Source organism: Chlorocebus sabaeus, chromosome 4 (assembly GCF_047675955.1).
Source record: "Chlorocebus sabaeus isolate Y175 chromosome 4, mChlSab1.0.hap1, whole genome shotgun sequence".
Lineage (NCBI taxonomy): Eukaryota > Metazoa > Chordata > Mammalia > Primates > Cercopithecidae > Chlorocebus > Chlorocebus sabaeus.
In genome coordinates this window covers 30360003-30387211 of record NC_132907.1, presented here as the reverse complement: position 1 = coordinate 30387211, position 27209 = coordinate 30360003, and the positions used below count along the sequence as shown (strand labels likewise).

General features: G+C 35.1%; 1 protein-coding gene across 1 annotated transcript in view; it reads left to right on the top strand.

Moving 5' to 3' along the window:
* The window catches only part of CWC27 (CWC27 spliceosome associated cyclophilin), a 257508-nt gene that overhangs the window by 21071 nt on the left and 209228 nt on the right, over positions 1–27209 (top strand). Inside the window, exons 8-10 of the mRNA XM_007973839.3 lie at positions 10997–11076; positions 12023–12056; positions 14983–15140. Coding sequence (XP_007972030.1) covers positions 10997–11076; positions 12023–12056; positions 14983–15140 — 272 coding nt within the window. The remainder of the gene's footprint in view (positions 1–10996; positions 11077–12022; positions 12057–14982; positions 15141–27209) is intronic.

Genomic DNA, 27209 nt, shown 5'->3' with positions numbered 1-27209 from the left:
CCTTGAATTATGTAGCACCTCCTGGCCTTTTTATTCTGCTAGTCCTTCCTGTAGGCCTTTACATGTGGTTTTCTTGAATATTGCTTGCATCATAATACTCATTACTGAAGCACAGTGTCTTGCCATTGTTTAGAGCAGTAATTCTGGTATGTATACTACGAGAAAACTATCTTCAAGGGTTTCTACTCCTAAAGGTTCTGATATGCCTTTCTTTTTTGAAAATTAGTGAATACTGAGACCTACAGGATTAGGTTCATAGTCTTTATTGTTGTAATTAAACCTTTATAACATATGAGCCTTACTTGCTTAACATAATTATCTATTTCTTACCAACTCTAACAATAACATTGAATTAAAAGCATATTATTATTGTTATTTTTACTTCTTTATCCATATGTTCCCTTATTAGTGAGCATGGTTTCTGTAGGCTAATGTTGGATGCTTAGTAAGCATTCTACTTAATACCCCTTGCACTAAAATGTAATTAAAGTGGGTGCGTATATGAAATGTTTTGGTCATAATTTTTTGTTGCTTTTTATTGTATCCTTTAGTGACATATTTGATGGGATGGATTCAATTTCCACTTACCTATACACCAACATTCTAAACTCTAGGAGATAAGGCCAAATATTTCTCCTGGGCTCTTATCCCTTGTTCAGAGTTGCTTTAGGAAACGTCTCTACTTTAGATGTCAAAAATGAATTCATTTTTTTACAAAAGCTTCATTTCCCAATTCCTTAATGTCACCAATCACTCTGTCACCTCAATATCCGAAGAGTCATCTTCTTTAGATGTTAGTGCACTACTAGTCTTGCATTGTTCATGATTCAAATTTATGCCTCATCAAAATGATTTACTATGTGTCATGATTCTGTGGTTATGTTTGTGAATGGACAAAACCACGAATGTTAGATCTGCAGATTGTCAGGGTTCCTTTTCATTGATGTTTTCTAAAGATGTCAAGTTTCCTTGCATACCCATACCTTCCTCACAGCTCCCCCACCCTTGTTTTTCCTTTTGCTGGGAGTGTGCTCTCTCCTTAAAGTGTTTTTCCTTTAAGATTTAGCTCCACTATCACCTTCTACTACTTCTACCTCTCCCTGCCACTGAACTCCCACCCAGGCTAAGCTAGGTACTTCTTTCCATGATAATCTGTCTATGCCCATCAAAGCATTTATCATACTGCATTACAGTAATTTATTTTCTTATCTGCTAACTATACTATTTATTTTATGTAATCCCTATAACAACCATGCAATACAGATATTATTTTCCTTATTTTGTGGAATAAAGAAAGCAAAACTCAGAGAGGATTAAATCACTCGTCCACAATCATGCAGTTAAGAGGTAGTAGAATCAGAATTTTGAACTGAGGTTTTTTTTTTTAGCTAGTTAAGTCTCTCATATGATTATGAATGCTGTAGACACTGTCTCCTTCAAGCCCAAGACATCTCAAAGTTTGGTGAGATATTTCACTGGTAGCATAGCATCTAGGGTAGAAGGCCACTGGGGAAGGCAGTTGGCCCATTGTCTTTCCCTAAGTCCCATAGGGTCCTAGATAGTAGGTTGAGCGGCCTTGGAGAGCAAGGGCAGGAGAAAGTTTTTCTGCCAGCTTTTTTGTTGAAACTAAATTTCTAGTCTAAAGTAAGTTTTGTTCACAATTACTTTGAGATAGACTTGACTAGGAAAGTACTATGAATTTTTTCTATTTGTAACAGCAGCATGTGTTAAATGTTCAAAGATTATGTTCCTTCTGCTGTTTTCTACTGTGCAAAGTAGAAAAACGGTGTTTAAATTATACTGAATATTGTGGACTTATACTCCAAAAGTAATTTGCATTTCAGATTGAAATGTACAAGGATACCACCACAGATAGTGCTGTCTTGCTCTTTATTTTCTTTCTTAAACCTAAAAAACACTCTAAACACTTTTAGAAGGACTGAGTAAAATCTTTTCTCTCTGCCAAAAAAATTACAACCCAAATACCATTCATTATCAAAGGAGTATTATTATCTTAGTATTGTGTCATCATAGTTTTCTCATCTGGCTCTTTCACAGGGGGTGCTTTGTAATAAAGTTATCATCAAATGCTTATATCTGACCCTCACGTCTATATCTCTAGGCTGGTTTACTCTTTTTTTCTCCAGCTGTTTGTTGGACACTAGTTTCTCAAGCCCTGGCCAAGTCTTAACTCGCTATCTTTTTCTTCTCAAACTTCTTATTTTGTGACTTCGTATTCCCTGGTGTCAATATCTACCAAAGAAGGACTTTAGATTCCATTGTGATTTTTTCACATATTTTTTCATTGCGCTGTCCTAGCAATTTTTTATCCAAGATGTATCTGTATCTCAAGTCTATTTTTTCTTTTTAATTTATTGTTGCTACTACCCTTGTTCAGCCTTCAGTATCTCTAGACTGGACTGGTGTGGTAGTCTATAGACTGGTCTCCCATCTCCCTTCTCCTATTCCTTCCACTACCAGAGCAGCCTTCCTGAAGCTTAAAATGTTATTTTTACTGTCTGTTTACTATAGAAATAAGGCCAAATCTCTTGTCCTATTATTTCAAGATTCAACTTTCATGACTCTTCTTTACCAACTCTGCTCTTTCGACTAGTACTTGTTAAACTTTCCTGGTGATAAAAATCACTTGACATACTTTTTAAAAATTAAGAATCCTAGGCCTTATCTCAGACCCACTGAATTAGAATTTCCAAGCGAGAGGACTGGGAAGCTGTGCTTTTAATGAATTCCAGAGGAATTCATACCAAGGAAATGTAGGACACACTACTTTAGCAGATGTGAATGATTTGCTGCTCTATATGTATGCCTTATCATTTCCATTTTTTGTGCCTTTTGTTCATGTTCTTTTTCCCACCTGAAAGGTCCCATCCCACCTCTGGATATCAAAGTCATATTTGTTTTCAACACCTGAGATGCCATCTTTTCTAAATGTCTTTTCCAGCTTTTAAAAATCTTCTTTTTTTTACCCAACCTTTGCCTTTCTTGTGATACTGTACATTTTCCTTTTAAACACATCTTTTTTGCTTTATTACAGAAGAAGCATATGACTATGTTTGCATTATACACTAGTCCAACATTATACCCTTTACTTTATAACTTATTAATTGTGTAGAGTTCTGGGCTGTGAGCTTGTTGCAGATAGAGTCTGCGTCATCTTTGAGTGGCAGTATACTAGAGTAGAAATAACATGGATTTGGGATCATACAAATTCATATTAAAACCTTAATTTCCCCTGACACCCTGTAAGCCTTGATAACTTAGCCTTTGTGATCCTCAATTTTCCTTTCTGAACATGAAAATAGTATGTCCCACTTACTGTTATAAGGATATAGTTTTAATTTTGATTTATTGTACAATATTGAAAAATGTCTTTGGAAGTCAAATGCCTTAAAATAGAACAATATACTATATTTTAATCTCAGATAACTAAAGAATATAAGATTTATCTAATATGATCATAACTATTATGTAGAATCTTCTGCCCTTATGCCCAATCTAGAGGGCTGGTGAGAAATTTCATTATCAGCTCAGCCTTTTTGGGTAGGAAGCCATAATCTTGATACAATTGGCCTAGTGACCTTCATGAGCATTCCCATAGAGTCCAGTGGCTTGTGCAGCCCAGCCTCATTATTACCCGCCAACAACCCATTCTTCACATACGATTGCATCTTGGCACACTGCAGAATTAAAAACGTTAAAATCTACAGAATTTAACTTTTTTGTCTGCTTTATGTAATGAACAAGTAGGTAAGTTTAGTTGGAGAAAATAGAGTAGCAAGAACAATACTGTTGGAATTTACTGGCTTAGAGAAAGGGAAATTGTTTTTGATTACATGAGATAAATTCTGGAGAGAATCCAAGTAGAAGTGTATTTTTGTTTATTTTGCTTATATACAGTTTTTTACACTACCATCACTGTTCAAATACCTTAGTAAGAAGAAGGAAGACTAGCCTGAATGTTGGAAAACTGTGGCTAATAGAATATATTTCTTCAAAATTTAGCTTTACTATTTTTAAGTGTATGAAATGACTAGAGCCAAAGCCAAATAACTGTCTGTTCTAATGGCTAAGAATAATTTGCAGTTTCAGTGGTTGCATGAAATTAAATATTTCTAAAGGGCTTAAAAATAATTGTTTCATTCTTCATTTGCTTATCAAGTTTCTTTTTTCAGTGACTGCACAGTATTAATCTTTATTCCAGAACCTTTCTGCCCGATCACGAGTTAATAATTGGTAGAGTCTGAATTGAGGCTTTACTTTATGTGAAAGGAGAAATAAGATAGAGTCCTCTCTGGTTTATGGATTATCAGTGTGGGATTACAGGCACCCCTTCACCCCACTCACTTATTCATGACAAGGTGCCTCTCCCACATGGGTTAGCTTTCCTTCATTATTTATTTCAGTATCTTTCTAATGCCTGATAAAATCTCTTAGAATCATAGAATTTTATAGCTCAAAGGGATTTTGTCCAACTTCCTTTCTTTATAGATGAGGAAACTGAGCCTCTGGTTAAGTGACTTGCCAGACTGACTTCATTTCCTTTTTGATAGGATTGCATGATAGGGGGATGCCATAATAATCATATCTTGAGTTCAGAAAAGCACATTGTCAGACTCTCTCTTTATATTCTTTTGGACAACATGAAGAAATATGATCTGGGAGATAGTACAGTCAGATAGATTTATAGCTAATTGAATACTTCTGCCCAAAGGGTGCTTTGTTGTCAACCCATGCCTATTTGAACTAGTAAGTTGAAATGTAATAGGAGTACATGTAAATTCTGTACTTGAGTTCAATAAAATCAGCTGAATAGGTATGACATAATAGCCTGTAAGTCCTAGTTGAATTACTAAGAGTAAGATCTCTGGAGTAAGGAATTTAACATTCTCTGCATTGTTTAGATCATATTTGCAGCATTTTGTCCAGTTCTGAATGTATTTAAGGAAGATCTTGACAAATTAGATGCATCCAGAGGAAGGGAAGGTAGTGGGGAGAACGGAGATGATGCCAAAAACCACCTCACGTAGGGAACACAGTGAGGAACTGGATATAATAATAATTTAGAGAAATAAAACTAAGTGCAAATATGATCCTAGACTTCAAATATTTGAAATATTTTTATGTGGAATATTGCTCCCTTCATATTGCTTTCTTAAACAATGCTTTTATGTGAATGTCTGTATTGGTTTAAAATTTATTCATGAATCTTTACATATAACTTAAATATAAATGTCAGGAAATATTTTTCAAGTTCAAGCTTACAATCAAGATAACTAGTTTTTATGAGGTAAGTTATACAATAGGCCCATTTTAAAAGTATCTCAAATAGCTAGATTTTTGTTCAGTGATCAAATTGTGCCACATTCAAAGTGAAATACAGAGCATTTCCTTCCCTACAAGACATAGTAACATTTTTACTTGAAATCCAGAGTTATAAAAGGGCTTTTTCCTCACCCAGAAAAAGTTATCTTGGTAGACAGTTTCGCCACTTTTGAGACTAAAGTAAGGATGTTTTGTCCTATTCTAGTTTATTTTATGAAATTAAATTTTCCCAAAAAACTTGGAAGGTGGCCATGGCATGGAGAATGGCTGCTAGGCTACTTGCAAAGAGGAGGTCAGAAATGTTAAACAGTGTGATGTGTAAAATGTTTCTGCCTCATCAAATTGTATTCAACTTTAATTTGCTTATCTTTCTAGTTGTGTAGACTTAGCTAATTTTACAAAGGTGTTAACATATTTTATTAATTTCATATTGCTGTTTTAACAAATTGCCGCAAATTTAGTGGCTTTAAGCAAAGCAAATTTAGTATCATATATTTCTGTAGGTCAGAAGTCTGCAGTAGGTTTCACTGGGCTAAATATCAAGGCGTTTGCAGGGCCTTCTTTCTGGAGTCTCTGGGGAGAATCTATTCCCTTGCCTTTTTCAACCTCTAGAGACTGCCTGTATTCTTTGGCATGCCCCTTCTTCTATCTTCAAAGCCAGTAATAACTGGTGAAGTCTTTCCCATGCCGCATCACTCTAAATTTAACTCTATTGCCTCCCTCTTTCACTTGTAAGGACTCTTGTAATTACATTTGGACCCATCTTGATAATCCAGGATAATGTCCCCACCTCAAAATCTTTCATTTATATGCAAAGTCTCTTTTGCCATTCAAGGTGATATGTTCATAGGTTGTGAGGGATTACGACATAGACATCTTAGGGGGCCATTATTCTGTCTAATGAATGTCTAAACTACTCTATATAATATGCCTAATAACAGGCCTTATTTGTAGTTCTAGAAGGTAGAAGGTAGGGTTGGTTGGATGGTTGGAAAATATACATGAATTTTTTTTTCTCTCCAATCAGAGAATTTCCTAATAATAGAAGCCATTTAAACAGAAATGTGTTTGTGCATGCGCGCGCGTGCGCGTCTTAATAAGCTCATTTGAGGTGTTGAGACATGGTTGACCAGTCAGCAGTGATGTCAAGGAGATTCCCTCATTGCCTGGGCGAAAAGATTGTGACCCCTACAATCCCTTTTATAACTAGTAAGTTTTTCTGGTTCTGTGCTGAAGGTCTCGTAGTGTATTAGTCAGGGTTCTACAGAGAAACAGAAGCAGCCAATAGGATGTGAGAGAGAGAGACCGAGAATAAACTAGATCCTTTTATCTATTAATCTATCACTTTATCTGTTTATTTATAGGAATTGGCTCTTGCAATTGTGGGAGCTGGCAATTCCAAAATATGCAGAGTAGTCCAGCAGGCTGGAGCCTCAGGGAATAGTTGATAAGTCCAAAATACACAGGCTGGAAACTCAGGCAGGGTTTCTTTGTGACAGTCTTGAGGCAAAATTGTTTCTTCCTTGGGAAACCTCAGTTTTTGCTCTTAAGGCCTTCAACTGTTTAGATGGTGCCCACCCACATTATGGAGTGTAATCTGCCTTCTCAAAGCCTACTAATCTAAACACTAATCTTTTTTTTTTTTTTTTTTTTTTGAGACGGGGTCTTGCTCTGTCGCCCAGGCTGGAGTGCAGTGGCCGGATCTCAGCTCACTGCAAGCTCTGCCTCCCGGGTTCACGCCATTCTCCTGCCTCAGCCTCCCGTGTAGCTGGGACCACAGGCGCCCACCACCTCGCCCGGCTAGTTTTTTTTTTTGTATTTTTAGTAGAGACCGGGTTTCACCTTGTTAGCCAGGATGGTCTCGATCTCCTGACCTCGTGATCCGCCCGTCTCGGCCTCCCAAAGTGCTGGGATTACAGGCGTGAGCCACCGCGCCCGGCCTAAACACTAATCTTATCTAAAAAATATTTTCATAGTAACATCTAGACTGGTGTTTCACTAAACGGTTGGGCACCATTGCCTAGCCAAGTTGACTCATAAAATTATCCACACAGAGTTAGAGACTGAGCCCCAGACCTTCCAGCTTCTTGGCCAGTGTTGCTCCTGTGTACCTTCCTCCTCCCTCCCTCCCTCTTTTTCCTCCCTCCCTCCTTCCCTCCCTCCCTCCCTTCCTTCCTTCCTTCCTTCCTCCCTTCCTCCCTCCCTCACTTCTTTCCTCCTTCCTTCCTTCTTTCCTCTCTTTCTCCATCCCTCCCTTCCTTCCTTTCTTTCTTCTCTTTCTCTCCCTGTCTCCCCCATCACTTCCCCCACCCCTTCTCTCTTCCTCTGCTCCCTTCTACCTGTATTCTATGTAGTTCCTACTGTTTTGCTGCCTCTTTGTTCTTGGATATGAAGTTCTAGACAACGTAATTTTTCTGTGTGCCTCTGATTTTCATTTGTACATTTGTTTGCAGATAGTTTTGAAATTTCTGTGAAGCCCCTAACACTGAATTCACTAAATATATCTAGTATTTCATTCATCATCTAAACCTTTTAATTAGTCAACTTATTTTAAGCAATTTTTAAAACATTTAAAAATATATGTGGTGTTTGTTCTTCCTTCAAATTCACTGTTACCTGATGGTATAAATAAGAACCTTAAAGTAGGTCATTCAGAAAGAATAGGCATTAAAGGGAAATGTCTGAATTCATTTTCACCCTCTTAATGATTGTCTCCTAATTTCTTCAGTTCATCTCCAATTTGCTTTCTCTCCCTGCAGGATTCAGAGTCTACTGTAGTGGGAAGAGAGGCCTAAAAATTTGCCTTTTCATATATTTCTATACTAATTTAGTTTAAAAGTTAATTAAAATTTGAAATGGTAATGATTATTAAAATTAAACACAGTTTCCTCCTATTGTCAAGTCTTATTTTAAATTAATGTAAAACAAGTTTTTTCTTTTTCCTTCCAGCTGTTTAAAGTAAGTTTTGGAAGACAAACAAGAACTTTTTTAAAAAAAATTAATTAATTTTTAAATTAGCTAAATGAAGCTAATTAACATATGAATTACCTCACGTACTTATCATTTCTTACAGGGAGAAAACTTAAAATCGCTCTTAGTGATTTTCAAGAGTACAAGAACTCATTTTAAAAATATATTAACAATGAAATTAACAATTGTAAACTAACATTCACAAAGAAGTGAAATAATATAGCTCATTAATGGACCAAGAGTTTACTTAGAGATCTAAATTCTAATCTTGCTTTTGCTATTTATTAGTGTAAGTCATTTTCCGATCAGTGGACTAAAAAGCTAGAACAGAGGATCTGAGGCCAATTCTGACTGTGGTGTTTATGATTGTGACTTTATAAGGGAACCAGGTGGGGAGAATTAATAAAGGACTATTTCTGAGGGTAGATGAAAATAATCTGATGGCCAGAGATACAGGAGAAAGGAATTTTAAGGAAGGAAAGCATGAATGAAAGATGTTCAGGCTTTTATTCATGTTTAAGTTATTTGATGTTCACTGTACACTTTTGCAGATAATCTCATTTAATTCTCTGATGTGAAATAGGCAAGGCTGTTACAATTATTATTTCCATTTTGTAGGCAATGTTTCTGAGGTCTCTTGAGATCACTATGTTTCAACAAATGGTAGATGTTTTAGACTAAACCCCATGTAATTATGGAATATTACATTTTGAAACTCATTTGGTCCAACCATCATCTTCCTTCTTGTCCTGTGTTTCTACTACACCACCTTCTGTTTTGTGAATATTTCCCCCATTTTTCATACTTGGAGAAACATTATCCAGTAATTAGATGACATTTTGCTTTTCCATCTTTCCTCAGTTTAGGTAAGTTTATGAAATTAGATATATAGATTAATTGCATAATTCAGATGCTATGGCTTTTTAAAACTACGAATAATAGCATATTTAGATTAACTGTTGGAGAAAGTTTTGTATTATGAAATTGCACTATATGCATGTTTTAATTGATTAAATCTATAGAGAGCTCCGTATTAATACAGAAATTAAAATCTATTTAAGAGCCTGTTTTTCAAATTAAAAGTGGTGAAGGGAGCTTAAGGGAAAGAGGTGTTATCATCTCTCTGTGTCTGTTTAGATGTCATTTAAACATTTTAGTTAACATACTTTGTAATAAATTTTCCATATAAAATTTTCTTCAAAATTTTTCAAAGCAGAAATTATTCTTTCTGTCAACTCTAATCTCTTAACTATTCACTTTTATATGATTAGTTGGGAGTTGGGGTGGTGAGCATCTTCCCACCTCAAGATACAGGGTGTAAGTTTGAGGTGTCCCACCCCGCAGTAGGGAAATCTGTAGAATAGGAGATTGCAGCTCTGAAACCCAGCCAGTGTTCTGGGCCCATAGGGGCCTAGAGGAAAATAAAATGGATACATTTAGATTTTTGATCTACAGGTACTATTGTCAGACAGACCTGGATTTAAACCCTAGATCCTCTACTACTGACTAGTTTTGTGACCTTTAGTAAATTACTTAATCTCTTTAACCATCTGTAAAATGGGGCTAATAATTTCCACCTCATATACTTTAATTTGGAGAGAGAAGAGAGGAGTAGCAATACTATTTGAAGCACAGTGCCTAGCACAAAGAATATACTTAATTCTTGGCTGGGCACAGTGGCTCATGCCTGTAATCCCAGCACTTGGGAGGCCGAGGCGGGCAGATCACGAGGTCCTGGCCAACATGGTGAAACCCCCTCTTTATTAAAAATACAAATATTAGCTGGGCATGGTGGTGCACACTTGTAATCCCAGCCACTTGGGAGGCTGAGGCGGGAGGATCGTTTGAACCCCGGAAGGGATGTTGCAGTGAGCTGAGATCGCACCACTGCACTCCAACCTGGTGACAGAGCAAGACTCCATCTCAAAAAAAAAAAAAAATATATATATATATATACACACACACACACACACACACACACATACACACACATATACACACACATATATACACACATATATATACACAAATGTATATTTAATACTTAATAGCAGCAGTAGTTTTTGTTTTATCATGCTACTTCTTAAACCTTTTTATGTCTTGTTTCCCTTCTAAAATGTACATTTGTTGAAAACATGAACTTTGAAATTAAAGCATTTAATAAATATTTGGTCATTGATAAATATTCTCATGCTCAAGAGGCTCTTCTACATCTTTTTTTGCTGTTGGTAAGTAGTTCCTTGGGGATGCACTCATCTTTTGCTTGAGTAACATTTTAAAAAGTGATTCTGTATAGTATAGGTGGCATATTTGAAGAATAATAGAGTGCATTTATTTCAAAGTACTCTTGTGATCTAGCTTCTAAGTTATAGGGGTCATAAAAATGAACTAGTTTCATTGCATACAAATTATGATGAGAATTTAGTGCTTCAAGTTGGTAATTCAGCAGACTTCTTTTTAATGATATTTTTTAAAGAAAAGGTGTTTTTAAAATACTATTTTCAGTCAATAATTAAGAGTAAGATTCTTACTTATAAAACTTTAGTTTGTATTGAACCTTTCAGGGATATGTCTTTTGCTAACCATATTATATCATTGCTAGGTTTAATGTAAATTTGTTAACTCGTCATTTAGGAATACTGTTTATTTCCCCCCTCATGATTATATTGTACATTCTTTCCAGAGCATGAAGGGCAAAAGCAAAAGTAGTCATGACTTGCTTAAGGATGATCCACATCTCAGTTCTGTTCCAGTTGTAGAAAGGTTAGTCCATTGTTGGTGTGATCCTAAGTTCTTAATTTTCTGGGTCAGATAATTTTCTTGCTTCCTCTGTGAGTAAACAGTCAGTACTCATAAATCAAAAATTTCAAAACCAACCAAAAAAATAAAGCATTTTGATAACAGAGATAGAGAACTTCAAGCTTGATAGAGAGAAACACTCTAGTCACTTTTGCACTTGCTCTCTACCTCTGTTGAGTAAGTTACATTTAAAATTGTTTTACCATCACATGTTAGGACTAGAAACTATTTGCTTTAACAGTTTAATGTTTAATTCAAGGTTGTTTTGCTGTTTTTCCTTGAAGCATTTTTGCCTTAATTGTATCATGAATGAACAAATTCGAGTTGAAGGTTTTTGTGAAGAAGTTACCAGTTTGTGGGCCAGTCCGCTGACTGTAAATTCTCACATACTTTGAGGAGTTAACAGAAAGTTGTCTTGCTACCTGCTCTTTGAGAAGGGAAGATGTCTTGGTGTTAGATGTAATTGCACAAGATAAACTGGGCCAGTATCTCAAGGGGCACTACAATGCTGTTGTACTCAGTTTAGCTCATTTTTGAAACTCCTGTTTTAGGACAATCTTTTCTTAATATCCTTTTATTTGAAGAATTTGGGGTTTTTTAGCGAGAATACTTCAAGCCAATAGAAGAAATTGTTCTTTGCAGACCATTGTTCATAAAAATAGCACTGTTGGTTGTTGTTTGCGTTTTTTCTTTCAAATTCTAGTGAACACATATATTTGCTAATGAATCATACTTGTTGCACTTATAAAGAGTGTTTCCATCTGTTCTATAATGCCCTTCTTAAATTCCTATGTTGAAATACATTTTTGGAATGTTATTCCCAGCAAACTATTCTAGATTTTTGGTTTACAAAATAATTGTATTAGTTTTACCTTGAAACTGAAATTTGTTTTGCTTATTTTTTTAATAGTGAAAAAGGTGATGCAGCAGGAGATTTAGATGATGTAAGTATTTATTTTGGTATAAATATAGTTTGAACAATTCATAGAAAGTACAAAATTTTTACAAAGACTTAATTTTGTTCTTAAAAAGTAATGTACATTACTTTTTATAGTATAGTATAATGTATAACTTTTATAGTTATATATGTCAAATTTTGGAAAAATATGAAAAATAGAAATTATCCATTTAGGTATTAGAATATTTCCTTACTCTAGGGGTGTGCGTGAGTGTGTGTTTATATCTCTCTACAACATTAGAATCTTATATATGAATTTCTAGTCTGTTTTTTTCTCCCCCTCACATAACATTACATTAATACTCAAACTTGAGATGTTATAATTTTATTGTGTTAAAAGTTTAAGTGTTGGTGTGTGGGCATCCTACATGATACATAGGAAATGCTTTGATCAGTCATTTATAGTAGTGTCCCCTTTTTATATACACATTTCAAAAGATTCTCATTCAAGACTGTAGTGATCTTTGTTAGTTGTGTTGGGTAATAAAGCTAACAAAACAGAAGGAAGATTTTCCTTTAATACATAAGAGTCAAGTTTTGCAAATTATACATATGCCACTTTGTATATAAAAACCCATTAATCTGTGCATTATATAATTTACTAGGAAGTACATAACTTTCCATGCATGAACACAGATTTATCTATTATCACAGTCAAAAGAGAAGGCTCTGGCTATGAGTAGGAGATAGAGAGAGGATGAATATCTGACCTTGTCAAGAAAACCTTCCTGGAAGAGATGATGGTGTTTATGTCTTATATGAGAGTTAGGAGTTAGATAAGTCAGAAAAGAAAGTGGTGAAGGGTAGGGTCCCTCTAGCTCAGAGAACAGCATATACTAAAGCATGGAAATAAGGAGAGATTATACCTTATTTAGGAAATACAAACGGAGATTTAAAGTTTCAAGGAGTCTGTCTTGTGAAGAGCAAGGAAGAAGATTATTGAAGGTAAGGGGAACTGCATATACAAAATAGTCCGAAGCAGGAGAGTTTGGTGTGTTCTAAGAGCTGCAAGCAGGCCAGCGTGAACAGGATGTGGTGACAGGCCAGAGCTTCATTACAGAGCTTCATAGGCTGTGGTGAGGAGTTTGAATTTTTTCTCAAAAGGAAGTGAGGAACAGTTGAAGGGTGTTTGTTAAAAAGAAGGATGCTGTGATCAATTTTGCATTTCAGGAAGATCACTGTTGGTGATATTATAGAGGACAAATTAGAGGAAACAGACTGATGTCAAGGACAGCCACTGGGAAGCTATTACAGGAGGAGAGCTTGATATAAGACCACAGCTGTGAGATGGGAAAGAGGTAGAATTGAAAGAGGTCTAGGAGGTGACTGATTCCATACTATGAGGTGAGGGAGGAGTAGTCCAAGACAACCACAAGATCTCTGGTTTGGGCAACTTGTTAGATGGGTACAAAAGAAAGCATAGGGTTGAGATGGAGAGAAGGATGAAAAGTAATGAGCTTAATTTTATACATTTCAAGATTGAAGTGATTTGGAGACATCTGTGTAACATAATATGGGTCTAGAAGATAGGATCAATGTATAGGATAGAATGTAAAAGTATAGATTTGCTCTTAATATCATGGGTGGGTGACTAAAACTGTGGATCCTTTCCCAGGAAAATGTCCTACATTCACAACCAAAATTATATGAATTTGCCAGGAATTTTTTTCAGATCTCCTGAGGCCTGAGCATGGAAGGCCTAGGTTGGTGGTTGTCAACTTTTAGTGCTTAAACATCTTGTTGAAAACATTCATAATTTCTGCCCCCAGAGATTTTGGTTCAATAAGTCTGCAATGAGGACTAGAATTTCAGGTGTTAATAAACAACTATGTAATACCATCTAAAGACCAGACTTTGAGGACCACTGCTTTAGGGGTCCACAAGTCTCAAATTAAGAATCCTGCTTTCACTACGACTCACCAGATCAAAGAAAGAATCACGAAATAAAAATGATCCACTTGGGGTTATTTCTTCCTTCTTCTCTCCCCTCTTTCTTCCCTTTGTTCCTCCCTCTGTTAATGCTGGGTACCATTCTAGGAGTTGAAGATACAACAGTAAGCAAAACAGGCCAGAATTTTAGCCCTCATGGAGTGTATGCTATAGTTGGATGAGAGACAATACACATACAAATAATTAAAATATATGGTGTATCAGATAGGTGATAAGTACTTTGGAAAATAAGCCAGGGAAGGGGAAAGAGTACTGGAGGTAAGTGTGTGGTTCTGCCATTTTAATAGGGTAATCTCATCACCAAGACGGTAATATTTGAGCAAAGATCCAAAGGAGATGAAAGAGCAAGCAATGAAGAGATATCTGGAATAGAGTGTTTGTTTCAGGCTGGAGAGAACAGCAACTCCAAAGCTGGCTAGTGTTGCTGGGCTGGAGTTGTAGGAGATTATGTCAGGGAGGTTTAGACTGCATAGGGCCTTGAGTGAGTTGGGGACCCACTAGAGGGTTTTCAGGAGAGAAGTGATGCTATGACTTGGATTATAGAAATCTCAGCTTCTGCACTACACCTCTTCTACCTGAGTTGATCCATGTTGAGGTCAGTATGCCGCCCAACTGCCTTCAGAAGCCACATTTCCCACTGAGATAAGAATAGGAATATAGACAGATACAGTAGCCCGAGTGATATAGAGGGTGAAGTCTGCTGCACAAAGGAGCTGGGCATGAATTGAGCAAACAACCTTTCCTGGGGTATCCCATAATTACATAGTTGGCTTAGAGCAGAACCCAGGGCTATTCCCACCTGTAGCAGATTCTTCAAAGGCTTATAATTCAACACAAAAGAAAACAAAATAAAGAAAAACCTAGTTTAGAATGCAATAAGGAGATTCAGTGGATGCAGTAGATCTCTAGAAATGAAAGGGGAAATTGAGTGCCTGGCAAATACTCATTTTCCATTTCTACAGGATGGAGAAGATGAAAGTGCAGAGTATGATGAATATGTTGATGGTGATGAAAAGAACCTGATGAGAGAAAGAATTGCCAAAAAGTTAAAAAAGGACACAAGCGCGAATGTTAAATCAGCTGGAGAAGGAGAAGTGGAGAAGAAATCAGTCAGCCGCAGGTGAGTCAGTTACTGTGCTAGGTATCAGACTTTTTGTCTTTTTATATTTCACTTTAATTCACATTGAATCCTCTCTTCAACTAATTTTTAAAATACTATTTTCATATTGTTTGATAAACATAACAGTTGTACAAACTGTCCCAGTAGCGGGCCTAAAATAAAATACACCAAGCTTAAAGTAAACATAGTAATGATACTGTGAGTTCAATTCCATTTTATTTCTCTCTGATCCTTTTTTAGAAAGGCTCTATAAGTTCATATATATAGGCTAATAATGTATTAGCTAGATGTGAAAGAATGCATTTGTTAAATACCAGTGAGAGCAGTAGAGTAATTGTATAGAAAGAAAAGAGACATCCTCAAATAATTTAGGTGAGCAAAATTTGTCAAAATTGATGAAGAAAATGTGTGGGCCTGAAAACGTTCTTAAATATCTTTTCAAGTCTGATTTACCAAATATAATATACCTATCCTAAGCTCAGTAGTATCATAAAATAAATTTCAGCAAATGATGAAAAGTTTACTGTCTGGTGATAAAAGTTTGTTGGATTTATAACTCAACATTTTATTCTCCTGAAATTCAACTTAATTGAAAAAATTATCTCCTTTGTGATTCTATTTCAACTTCATAGTATACATTTTAAATAACATTGCTTTAATTATTTAAAGCAATATTTAAAATAATTAATTATTGTTTTCTTCAAATACTATTTGGGGATAAGATGAATGTAACTACATTTAAATAACATTCTTTTTCTCTATCATGTTTCTCAACCACATGTAGAAAAACTGAAAAAGGATTTCCATGCTATCATTGCATAGCTCCCTCAATTTTTTTCTTTATGTAATCAAATAAAAATGATTCCCAGAAATTTCCACTAAAAGCGTAGCTTTGAACATTTAGAAATGGCACTTAGGAGTCTTCTTAAATGTCTTTTTTCCAGCAATATTCACCCGACACTCAAGTAATCACTGTTGAATAATTTTATATACTAAATTATATTATGTATACTATATATAGTAGCTAATATAGACTAAAGATTTTAGTGATCATATGCATGCTTCTAGATTCATAGAGTTGAAAAACCTCTCATTAGCACTGTGACTTTTAGTTAAATCATGAATATAATTATGGATACATAATGTTTTATTCCACTCATTCAAGGCATGTGTTTTCTTATTTTAAAAAATTATGAATTTTTTTAAAGGTTAGGTTTATAATGTAACAAAAATATATTTAAAAATTTTAATAGATGAACCAACCAAATATTTATGTTATATTTAAGTGTTCCTTAAACTCCCAACTCTGTCTTATAGGCTTTAATAAATTTCAAGTATTTATATACCCTATAATATAAATTATAATTTAGCAATGCTAAATTTTGTATAAGAACTGAAGTTTATTTTTAATGCACCTTTCATAAGTGTCTTTAAAAAATTGTTTAACTAATGTTAAGAAAAGTCAAAGTTTGCATTTTCCAAAATTATGTTCACTCTTACAATTAAGGGTTATTCTGAAAAGATTTCCTTGGCTGTAGTTTGGGCCTGATGACCAAACATGGCATTGATAGCTAGATTTAGGAATCAGATCTATCATGAGAATACTGGAGAGCCATTGAAGTTTTTACAGGCAAATGATACACTGAGATTGTATTTAGTATGGAGAATGGATTGATAGAGGAGTGTTTTGGGCCATTATACAAAATACCATAGACTGGATGACTTAAACAACAGACATTTAAAGCTTAGTTTTTATGCTGATTTCTTACATAGGAACATATATATCCACTTACTCATGTAAGCAGTTTTTCTCTTTTTATAAATCAGTTTAATTTGCAAAATTAAAATCGTATAATTTGTACTATTCACTGTAGAGGAAAAAGCTATATTCAAGTGCATTGCAAGTCTACTAAGAAAAGTAAATTAAATACTTTTCTACTAAGAAAAGTAAATTAAATAAGAAATAAGTCTCCAAAGGTGGCTTGAATATTTTAGGTAAACATGAGTATTGTGGACATTATTGGATTCTTTTAGGTAAAATAATTGGCAAAGTGTGCCTTTGTAAATGGTGCAAACAGCACACATTTATTTATAACTGTTTTGTTCCCCCACATTTTCATTATTCACATTCTCTACTCTCCCTCCTTCATCCTATCTCTCCTACCTACAAAGAGAAACAAAAGAAAAATAAGGTCAGGATAGTGGAGAAAGTACAGAATTTCAAAGGGAAGAAACAGTTTTTTCCTCTATTGTAGAAATTTCCATGATTGTCTCATGACCATGTATTTTTTTCGGTTCGTAAAGTTGCCAAAATCAGACCCTGGCATGGTGGCTCATGCCTGTAATCCCAGCTGCTCAGCAGGCTGAGTTGGGAGAATTACTTGAGCCTAGGAGCTCTAGGCTGCAGTGAGCTATGATCGTGCATGGGTGTCACAGCAAGACCCTGTCTCTAAAAAAACAAAAATAAATTTAAAAAAATTTCCAGATCATTAGTACTTTTGGTTATTTATACCAGCAAGTCTCTGGAGTTAACTTTATGGTTAAAAAATAAAACAACAAAACATAGAAAAGCTCCAAATGTACTGAAAAATTACAATGTGGTAAAAAGGATAATTATATTTAAAGGAAAGTCAATGCTCAGTTTGAGTCGTAGTAGGTATAGCTGCCAGCCAGATAGGATGTCAGTGTGAAATCATTATCTATTAAAAAATGAGTACTCTTGATACATAACTTCTCGTCTGGTTGTGCTTGAAGTACTCTATTAATCTTTGGTCATTTTTCCATTTAAGCAGTAGGATCAAAGACTAGACTAGCCTACCAGCCCTTTAAGCAAGGAGCCATTCAAAGTATAATTTTACTGAAAATGTATGGTATTGCTTCTTTTGGTAAGGAAACATCCGGAATCTGTTAAAACTGTTTATCCCTTTGGATGTTAAACCTACACATGTATTTATTGAGTGCTTAATATTTAAACTAGAGAATGATATTTAACAGTATAGTTTTCAACAAGTTTACATACAGTAGGATCTTCTCCTAGTAATGTGTTCGCAACAGTGTCTCTAGTTGTTCATTTGAAAAAAGGGCTCAGGGGAAATACAAATCCAAAATGCTTCCTAGTTTCTCTCCTTAGAGAATAGGCACCTTTATATCTATTCTGACTTCCTGGGCTTTCTAATCCCTTTCCTCTTCCATTTTTAAAATGTACCAATCCCACTTTCTTTCCAGCCCACTTTCTCTATGCCTATATCTTGACTATTGGATACAGCTCAGCAGAATCACACAGCTATATACAAGCTGGTATTATTATGAATTTCTAGATTCCAGCCTCAGCTGTGTCTCCAGTGCTTCCTTTTTACTCACTCGCCACAATGTTTACTTCACACTTCAAACTCACTCACTCAGTCGATCACCTTGCTGCTGGTTTTTTTATGAAATGAAAGTGAATTTCTTCAACCCATATTCCTTTCTCTTCCTCGCTTTGAGAGTAAAAACTAACTAAACCATTCCATTTTATTTCCTATCCCTACCTCCTTCCTATTTATTTCTAAATACACATCATTTAGCCTCTTGCCTACCACTCCACTGAAACTGCTCCCACTAAGGCCATCTTATTGATAATCGACTGACTATTTTCCAATTTTTTTTTTCTTGGTCTCCCTGCTATAGATTTTTGTCTCTTCTCTCTCGAGACTCATCTCTCTCAAGAACCTTACTATTTAAAGTGTGATCTGTGAAGCAGTAGCATTAGTATCACTTGGGAACTTGTTAGAAATACTGAGTCTCAGGTCCTGTCCTATACATTTTTAATTAGAATTTGCATTTTAACAAGATCCCCAGGTTATTTGTATGTGCCTTAGTTTGAGAAGCAGTCCTGTAGAATATTACTTTTTATCCCTAGTGCTCATGGACAAGTTCAAGTTTGTATCATGTTAGTTCCAAGGTCAGCAAGTTGGTACTATGTTCCCTGACTCCCTAGTGCAAACCTATGTGCACCCTTTCCACACTTCTGTAATAGTATGGTATTAAGTTATATATATATTTTTTTCTTCTTTGTGTATCCTTATACTGTAACTTTCTTGAAAGTAGTGATCATGTCCATTTACATTTGTATCTCCATGTTCAAACAGCATAGATACCCAAATATTTTTGTAAATACATGAGTGAAAAATGAATACATTCTTCTTTGACAAATCACTTTCTCCTCTGGGTCTTGTAAGTAGCTTGCTTGTATTTTCAATTGGGATTTATTGATTTGCCTCTCCTTTGCCTAAACTAAGCTCTTTAGAGACTACATCTTATTTATCTTTATATCCTCAGAGGCAGCTAATATCATAAGCATATAGTAACTGGTCATTAAAGTTTGTGGAATGAGTGGATAAATAAAAGATTGAATTCATTGTGTTCCATGATAGGACCGGTTTTCACTCCCAACTGCACATTAGGCTCATGGAGGAGGCTTTGAAAAATACTAATTCCTAGGCCCTTCACTCAGAGATTCAGAATTGTTTGGTCTGAGGTAAAGTCTGGGAAGATCCTTTTTTAACTTTTAAACTCTTAATTTAAGTTTAATATACAAACAGTGTGTCTATTAACTATATTTCATGGTGCACATAAGTATACAGCTAGCTAAATTTTTACAAACTAAATATATCCATATACCCATCACCCAGATCAAGAAACAAAAATTACCATTGCCCATAAATTCACCTCTTGCCCCATTCTAGTTACTTACCCCTCATCTCCTAACAGTAACCACGTTTCTAACTTTTAAAATAATCTTATTTTTGATTTTACAAATAGTAATTGTATATATTTATAGGTTACTATGTGATGTTTTGCTGTATGTATTCATTGTAGAAAGATTCAATCCGGCTAATTAACGTATTTATCCACTTCAACAACTTACCTTTTTTGTGTGTAGTGAGAACATTAAAAATGTATTCTTTTAGCAATTTTGAAATACATTAACTATGGTAAGCATGCATTACAAAGCATGCTTTTCCTTTTTTTGTTTTTGAGACGGAGTCTTGCTGTGTCGCCCAGGCTGGAGCGTAGTGGCGCAACCTCAGCTCACTGCAACCTCTGCCTCGTGGGTTCAAGCCATTCTCCTGCCTCAGCCTCCTGAGTAGCTGGGACTACAGGCGCCCGCCACCACGCCCGGCTAATTTTTTGTATTTTTAGCAGGGATGGGGTTTCACCATGTTAGCCAGGATGGTGTCAATCTCCTGACCTCGTGATCTGCCCGCCTCTGCCTCCCAAAGTGCTGGGATTATAGGCGTGAGCTACCGTGCCAAGCCACAAAACTTATTCTAGTCTAAGCAAACTTTGAGAAATGTATGTTTAGATCTTTTGCCTATTTTGTAGTTGGGTTATTTGTTTTACTGCTGTTGTTGTTTAAGTTCCTTATATATTTTGTGTATTAGCCCCTTATCAGATGTATGATTTGCAAATATTTTCTCCTAATCCATGGGTTGTCTCTTTATTCATTTCCTTTGCTGTGCTGAAGTTTTTTGGTTTGACGCAATCCTACTTGTCTATTTTTACTTTTGTTGACTGTGTTTTGAGATTCCTATCCAAGAAATCATTGCTGAGATCAGTGTCAGCGAGCTATTCCCCGCCCCACCCCCCTTTTTCTCTAGTAGCTTTACAGTTTCAGGCCTTATCCTTAAGTCTTTTGTACATTTTGAGTTGAGTTTTGCATATAGTTTGAGATAAAGGTCCAATTTCATTCTTCTGCAGGTGAATATCCAGTTTTCCCAACTTTTATTGAAGAGACTTTTCTTTATATATTGTGTGTTCTTGACGCTTTTGTTGAAAATCAATTGACTGTAAATACCTGAGTTTATTTCTATACTTTCTATTCTATTTCATTGGTTGAGGTGTCTGTTTTTATGCAAATACCATGCTGTTTTGATTAAAATAGCTTTATAATACATTTTAAAATCAGAGAGCCTGATGCCTCCCACTTTCTTCTTTTTGGTCAAGATTGCTTGGGCTATTTGGGGTCTTTCCTGGTTCTGTACTAACTGTAGGGTTTTTTTTTCTATTTCTGTGAAAAATGACATTGTAATTGTGATAGAAATTGCCTGGAATCTGTAGATCACTCTGAGTAGTATGGACATTTTAATATTAATTCTTCTAATCCACGAATCCAGAATGGGATATCTTTCCATTTATTTGTGCCTTCTTCAATTTCTTTCAATGTTACATAGTTTTCAGAAGACAGATCTTTTAGCTTCTTGGTTAAGTTTATTCCTCTAAGTATTTTTTTAATGCTATTTCTAACATCTAAGGGCATACATTAATTTGGGGCACTATACTTTATCAAAACTCTCTAGATATTCTAATATTCATTCAGTATTAAGAATTCTACTCCCAAACACATACCTCCATGATTATTTCTAAGGTACAGAATAATGTAAAAGTGGACGATATTTTGTAAGGTTACCTCAGGTCTTTCACAGGACTTTTGCAGTTCAACAGGGTTAAAGACATTTATCTCAGCTGCACTTGCACTTGGTTTTAATCTTAAGAAAGATAAAAGGGTCAAGAAAGTGAGAATCAAATAATTTTAGAGAAAGAAAATAAGATATTTGAGTGTTCCTAATGTTTTTTTTAAAATGTGGCTAATAAGGAATAAAATCAATATCTCTCAACCTTGTTGGTACATTTGAATCAACCCATTCCTGAACAAGCTGTTCATAAATTTTGGTATTCAGCCATAAGAAATTTTTAAAAACACTCCAGGTAAGTCTAATATACAGCCAAGGTTGATGAAAACTGTGGGGGTAGTTTGCAGCTTGTGTTTTGGAAAGTACTATTTTAAAGCTTATTGTAAGAAATCGTTTTTTGCCTGTAGGTGGAGCTCAGCTACTGCAAGTTGATCATGTAAACCAGATTGAGTTGTCTTCCCTGCTTGTTTTTAGCGTCTGTATATTGATACATAATAAATGACTAAACAATAAAATCAGCTGTAGTAAGTGGACCAGATAGTAAAAACTCAGTGGTTTGTTAGGACGATTATAGCATTATGGTAATGATATCTTTTATTATGCAATTTCTATCATCTATAATTTTATTGTATTTCTAAATTTTTATTGTGATTCTAAATTAATTACATCAAATTGAAATATAATGAAAGAAATCTGAACATATACCTTAAAATCACAATCATTAAAAATTTCCTGATAATCTTTTAGGGTTAACTAGAAGGGCATCAGTCTTAGTGTTTGAACAGGTTCTAACTTTATCAGCTGTGTTCTATTTATATGCTGTGTTTAGTTGACTGCAGCTCTTTTCCGTTTTTATGAGAAAATGATCTTGTTTGATAAAGTTAACTGAAATTTGTGTTTTGCTCAGGAGTTCTGTTAGGTTGACTGAATATGAGATATATTACTATAATGATAGCATCAGGAATTTAGATATGAATATTGAAGTAGAAATTAAAGATCTTATGAATTGATTAAACTCTAAATTATGGAGCATGGGATAATAGAGTCATGTTTTCATACCTTTTGAGGCCTAGATGAACATCTAAATGAGCTGTTAGTGTTTCAAATCTTCTTTTGTTGGGTTTGAAATATATGATTAGCATTTCTTATGGAAATTTGAATATTTTTTCCCCAGCATTTCTAGACTTCTCAGAAACATTAATAAGCTTATTCTCATACTTAGATAATTTTTTACTCTTACTATATTTTGTGTCTGGCTTCTCTTACTTTATGATTAGACTTAGGAAGTACAGAGTTATCCTTAGTAAATAAACATTGTTTGCTTTAGGAAATTAAAAAAGATAGTTCAATATTTAAATTTCAAAAATTTAAAAGATAGCGCACATTTTTAAATGATAGTACAATTTTAAAAAAACAGGTTAGTAAACATTGAAACCCACAGATATTATAACAACCCAATTCAAACCATTGAAATTATCATCTCTAGGATGTGCCCCTCTTCATCTCACAGAACATTTATAAGCAAAGAGTGAAATTAACCAGCTAGAACATTTCTGCTTCCTTTCATTCTCTTTTGTCCCAATGTGTTGGACTGAAGCATACAGTAAAAGAGAGGAAGATAAATAGAAATCCAAGATCTAGACACTGGGTAGTTGGTCTCTGAATAAAGAAAATTTGCAGTTGTTTTTTTGCTTTGGTATGGAGTAGTAGTAATCCAAATGTTGTATTTTCAGGAAATCTTTCTGTTTAACAGCAAATATTAAGCTTTGGACCAGTCCCAGGTTTAATTAAATTTACATTCTAATTTTTACTAGAACTTGATTTTTATTTTTGTATATTTTTTGCTAACCAATCATTCTATTCTCAAATATATGTTATTCTTGTTCCCAGCCACTGTGTAAGAACTGATATGTGCCAGGAAGTGGTAGGCTCCAGGAACATGAAAATAAAGGAGATATGGTTTCTATCTGCAAATGTTCACAATATAGTGTAAGAATAAGAATTGTTGTCAATTAATTACAATTCAGCTCTGCTAGATGTGCATACAAAGTACTATGGATGTTAAGTAGGCAGTATATATTTCAGGAAAAGATCAAAATACCAAGTTTAAAATGTTTGAACACAAAATTGCCATTTTTTGCAAATCAAAAACAGTCAAATATCAGCGATTTCATATGTATGACTCTGATGCTAATAAAGTAAGTCAGTTTTTGGAGCCACTATTTAAAAGAAATAGCACTTTAGCATTACATTCAATTCTTTAAATAATGTTGCATAATCTCTCAATGTAGACTAGGTGGTTTGTTTTAATTGCCTTTACCAATTACGGTTAAAATTTTGGAGTACCATTAATTGTAATAGAAACCATACTATATTTGGCATTTCTGGCAAGCTTCCATTTTTCTTCTGTTTGGACATCGATAGCAAGAATTTTTGGATATTCTGGACTAAACCGTTTCTTGGGCCACTTGAAATAAAAATACCACTTTTAAAGTGCCTATTCAGTTCATTGAGAACCAGTTAATCCATATCCAAGGAATCACCTTCAAAATAAAAAGAAAAAATCCTTGAACTTCAGCTATATATATCAGAAATATGGCAACCCTACTGTTTTTACAATTAGATTTTGTATGGCAGACAGGAAGCAGTGAAATGCACATGTGGGGGAAGCTTCTCCTGTCAAAATAGAAAAGAGGTATTTGCATCTCTTTAGAATGTATTGATTTATATTACCCTTGAGAGTTACAATCCATTGATCTCACTGCATCAGTTTATAGGGAATGGAATTGTGCATTTGAAACATAGATTTGAGATTATGTGCAGAAAAACATTCTTTAAGTTATTCAGCATTCGTCTCTACCCTGGAACAAATATAGTCATGTTGAAAAATTGTGAAATATTCGCTACTTTCTGGCCTTCCTAGACCATATACTGTGAATTCCCTGTAAATTAAATTGGCAAGTATAGTTTGGGAAGATAAGGAAGAGAAGGACCATGGAAGAAGTAAAGTTCTTCTTTGTTTTACACAAAGTCAAAAGTACACAAAGTTATGCAAGAGCCTGAGGGAAAATTATAATTAGCGATTTTATTTTTGCTATCTCTAGCTCTTCTTTTACTCCCCTTTTTCTCTAACCCAAGCTTATCCAACCCATGCATGGCCCATGGATCACATGCAGCCCAAGACGGCTTTGAATGCAGCCCAACACAAATTTGCAAACTTCCTTAAAACATTATGAGTTTTTTTTGAGGTTTTTTTTGAGTTTTTTTTTTAGGTCATCAGCTATTATTAGTGTTAGGGTATTTTATGTGTGCCCCAAGGCAACTCCTCTTCTTCCAATGTGGCCCAGGGAAGCCAAAAGATTGAACACCCCTGCAACTGTTCAGGGACTTTACTACGCTTTGGATACCACTTCGGTTTTGCACAGTCATTTAGTTCTTCCTTTGAACTAGGTACTGCACTAGGGCCCAAAATATTGAAATTAGTAAGCATCAGTCTCTTTTCAAGTTGCTTAGTTTCTAATAAGCAACTTGAAAACAATACCTAAGCTATACAAATAAATAAGGGCTTTGAAGGTTTCATAGGGGTTCTAGCTAGGAAATTGTTCTGTTATTCCACAAATATTTATTATTATTCTACCTTGGGGCCAGACACTTTGCTGAATCAACTTATTTCCCTAATATAACTTCCACAGCAAAGGTATAAGATATACTTTGTGTTATGATCCTTCTTTTACAAATGTAAAAGCTGTACTTTAAGAGGTTAAGTGACTTGTGTTATGTCCCATGGCTAGAAAGCAGCAAAACCAGTACTTGAACCTGCAATGATATGACACCTCTACAGAGCCTAGAGAGGGGTTGGCCAGAGCCAAGTCATGTGTGTCCAGCTAAAGAAAGACTGACACGAAATGTTTCTAGCAAAAATGTGACATTATTTCACATATATTGTAATATAACTCTATGTAAGCGTAGGGGATGGATTAGAAGAAGACTGAAGCAGAGACAAATTGGTAGATTATTACACTCATCCAGGGAGAAGTAATAAGGGCCTAACTAAGGTGTAGTATCTGTGGGGATGGATTTGAGAGATATTAAGGAGACAGATTTATTAAGACTTGGTAACAGATTGGATGTAGGAAACCTGAAGGTATATTTCAAATATACCAAGGATATATTCCAGATGACTCCTAGCTTTCTGGCTTGGAAGACTGGCTAAGAAGTAGTAGTGATAAGCATTGAGGTAGGAACACTGGATGTTCCTAGTGTTGTCCTCAGATATTTTCACCCTTTTGGACCTTTCTAATATACCTCAGTTTTGCTACACATAAACATATATCCTGAATTGTTTCTTATTCAATTGCTTTCTTTATTAGTCAGCAATATTAGGTTATGCACCCAAATCTCAGTGGCTTAAAACAGCTAATGTTTGTTTTCTTGCTCTGGCTACATCCCAGTGGGCAGCTGTGGATCTGCTCCACGTCATCGTCTAGGCCTGGGATGAAGGAACAGCTCCTCTCTGAAATGTGCTACTCTCATGGCAGAAGGAAAGGAGTGCTGAAGGAATCATATGCTGGCTCTTAAAGTGTCTGCTTAGAATTGGCATATGCTACTTTATTTCACTGGCCAAAGCAAGTGATATAGTTAAGCCTGATGTCAATAAGATGAAGTATAAACCTTTCGTAGGGAGGAGCAATGAACTGTTGGAAAAGATAATGCAATCAACTGCAGTCTCTATGATTTAAACAGAAATTGCTGTCGACATCTGTGACTATGTAGTAAATTTAATCATCATATTCCTGGCAGCCCGGAGGAAGAAAACAGCAAATATAATAAAAATTACATAATTACCATTACCTGAATTTTAAAAAGAGCTATATATCAATTCCTAGTTAATTCAGCTTCTAGAAGTACAAAATTCTAAAGGAAATTTTATCTTATCAGTCTTTACACCCAAGGGTGGAGAAGAATACAATGGATATCTTCCATAATTTCACAGATGAAAAACACTTCATATACATACAACATTAAATTGTAACTTTCTTATTAGATATCTTAAGAATCCTTTGGTTATAAGGAATAGAAACCCACTCAAATTAGCTTAAGTAAAGGAATTTCTGTATGAAGGAATAGGGAAGTTGTACAGAATCCAGATAAAAGAATTGCATACAGTCTTTTCAAGAAAGCAAGTTGTCAGGAAGTTACATTTTCTCTCTTCTTTTGCAGCTTTTGTGTTATACTTTTCCTTTATTCATTTGTTCCATTATCCTCTACATACCTGTTTTCTCCATAGAACTCTAGTCTGCTACTTCTTGCACTTCAGTTCTTCAGAAGTAAATTGACTGGATTTCTGTGTCCAAAATCTGAATGTTTGGGAGAGAGAATCTTATTGGCATGGCCCAGGTCAGGTGTCCGCTCAATTATGCCATTGATAGAGGAAATAGAAAGCCATGAAGTATGCAAATGTGGCAAGGATGAGTAGCTCCTCCATCATCTATCCTTCCCTCTTACCAGAATGCCACTGTTTAACTGGAGTCATGGCTGCTTAGCCGAAACACATTCATCAGTCTCCTTTGTTGCTAAGTATGTTCATGTGACCAAATTTTGGCTGAAATGAACAGAA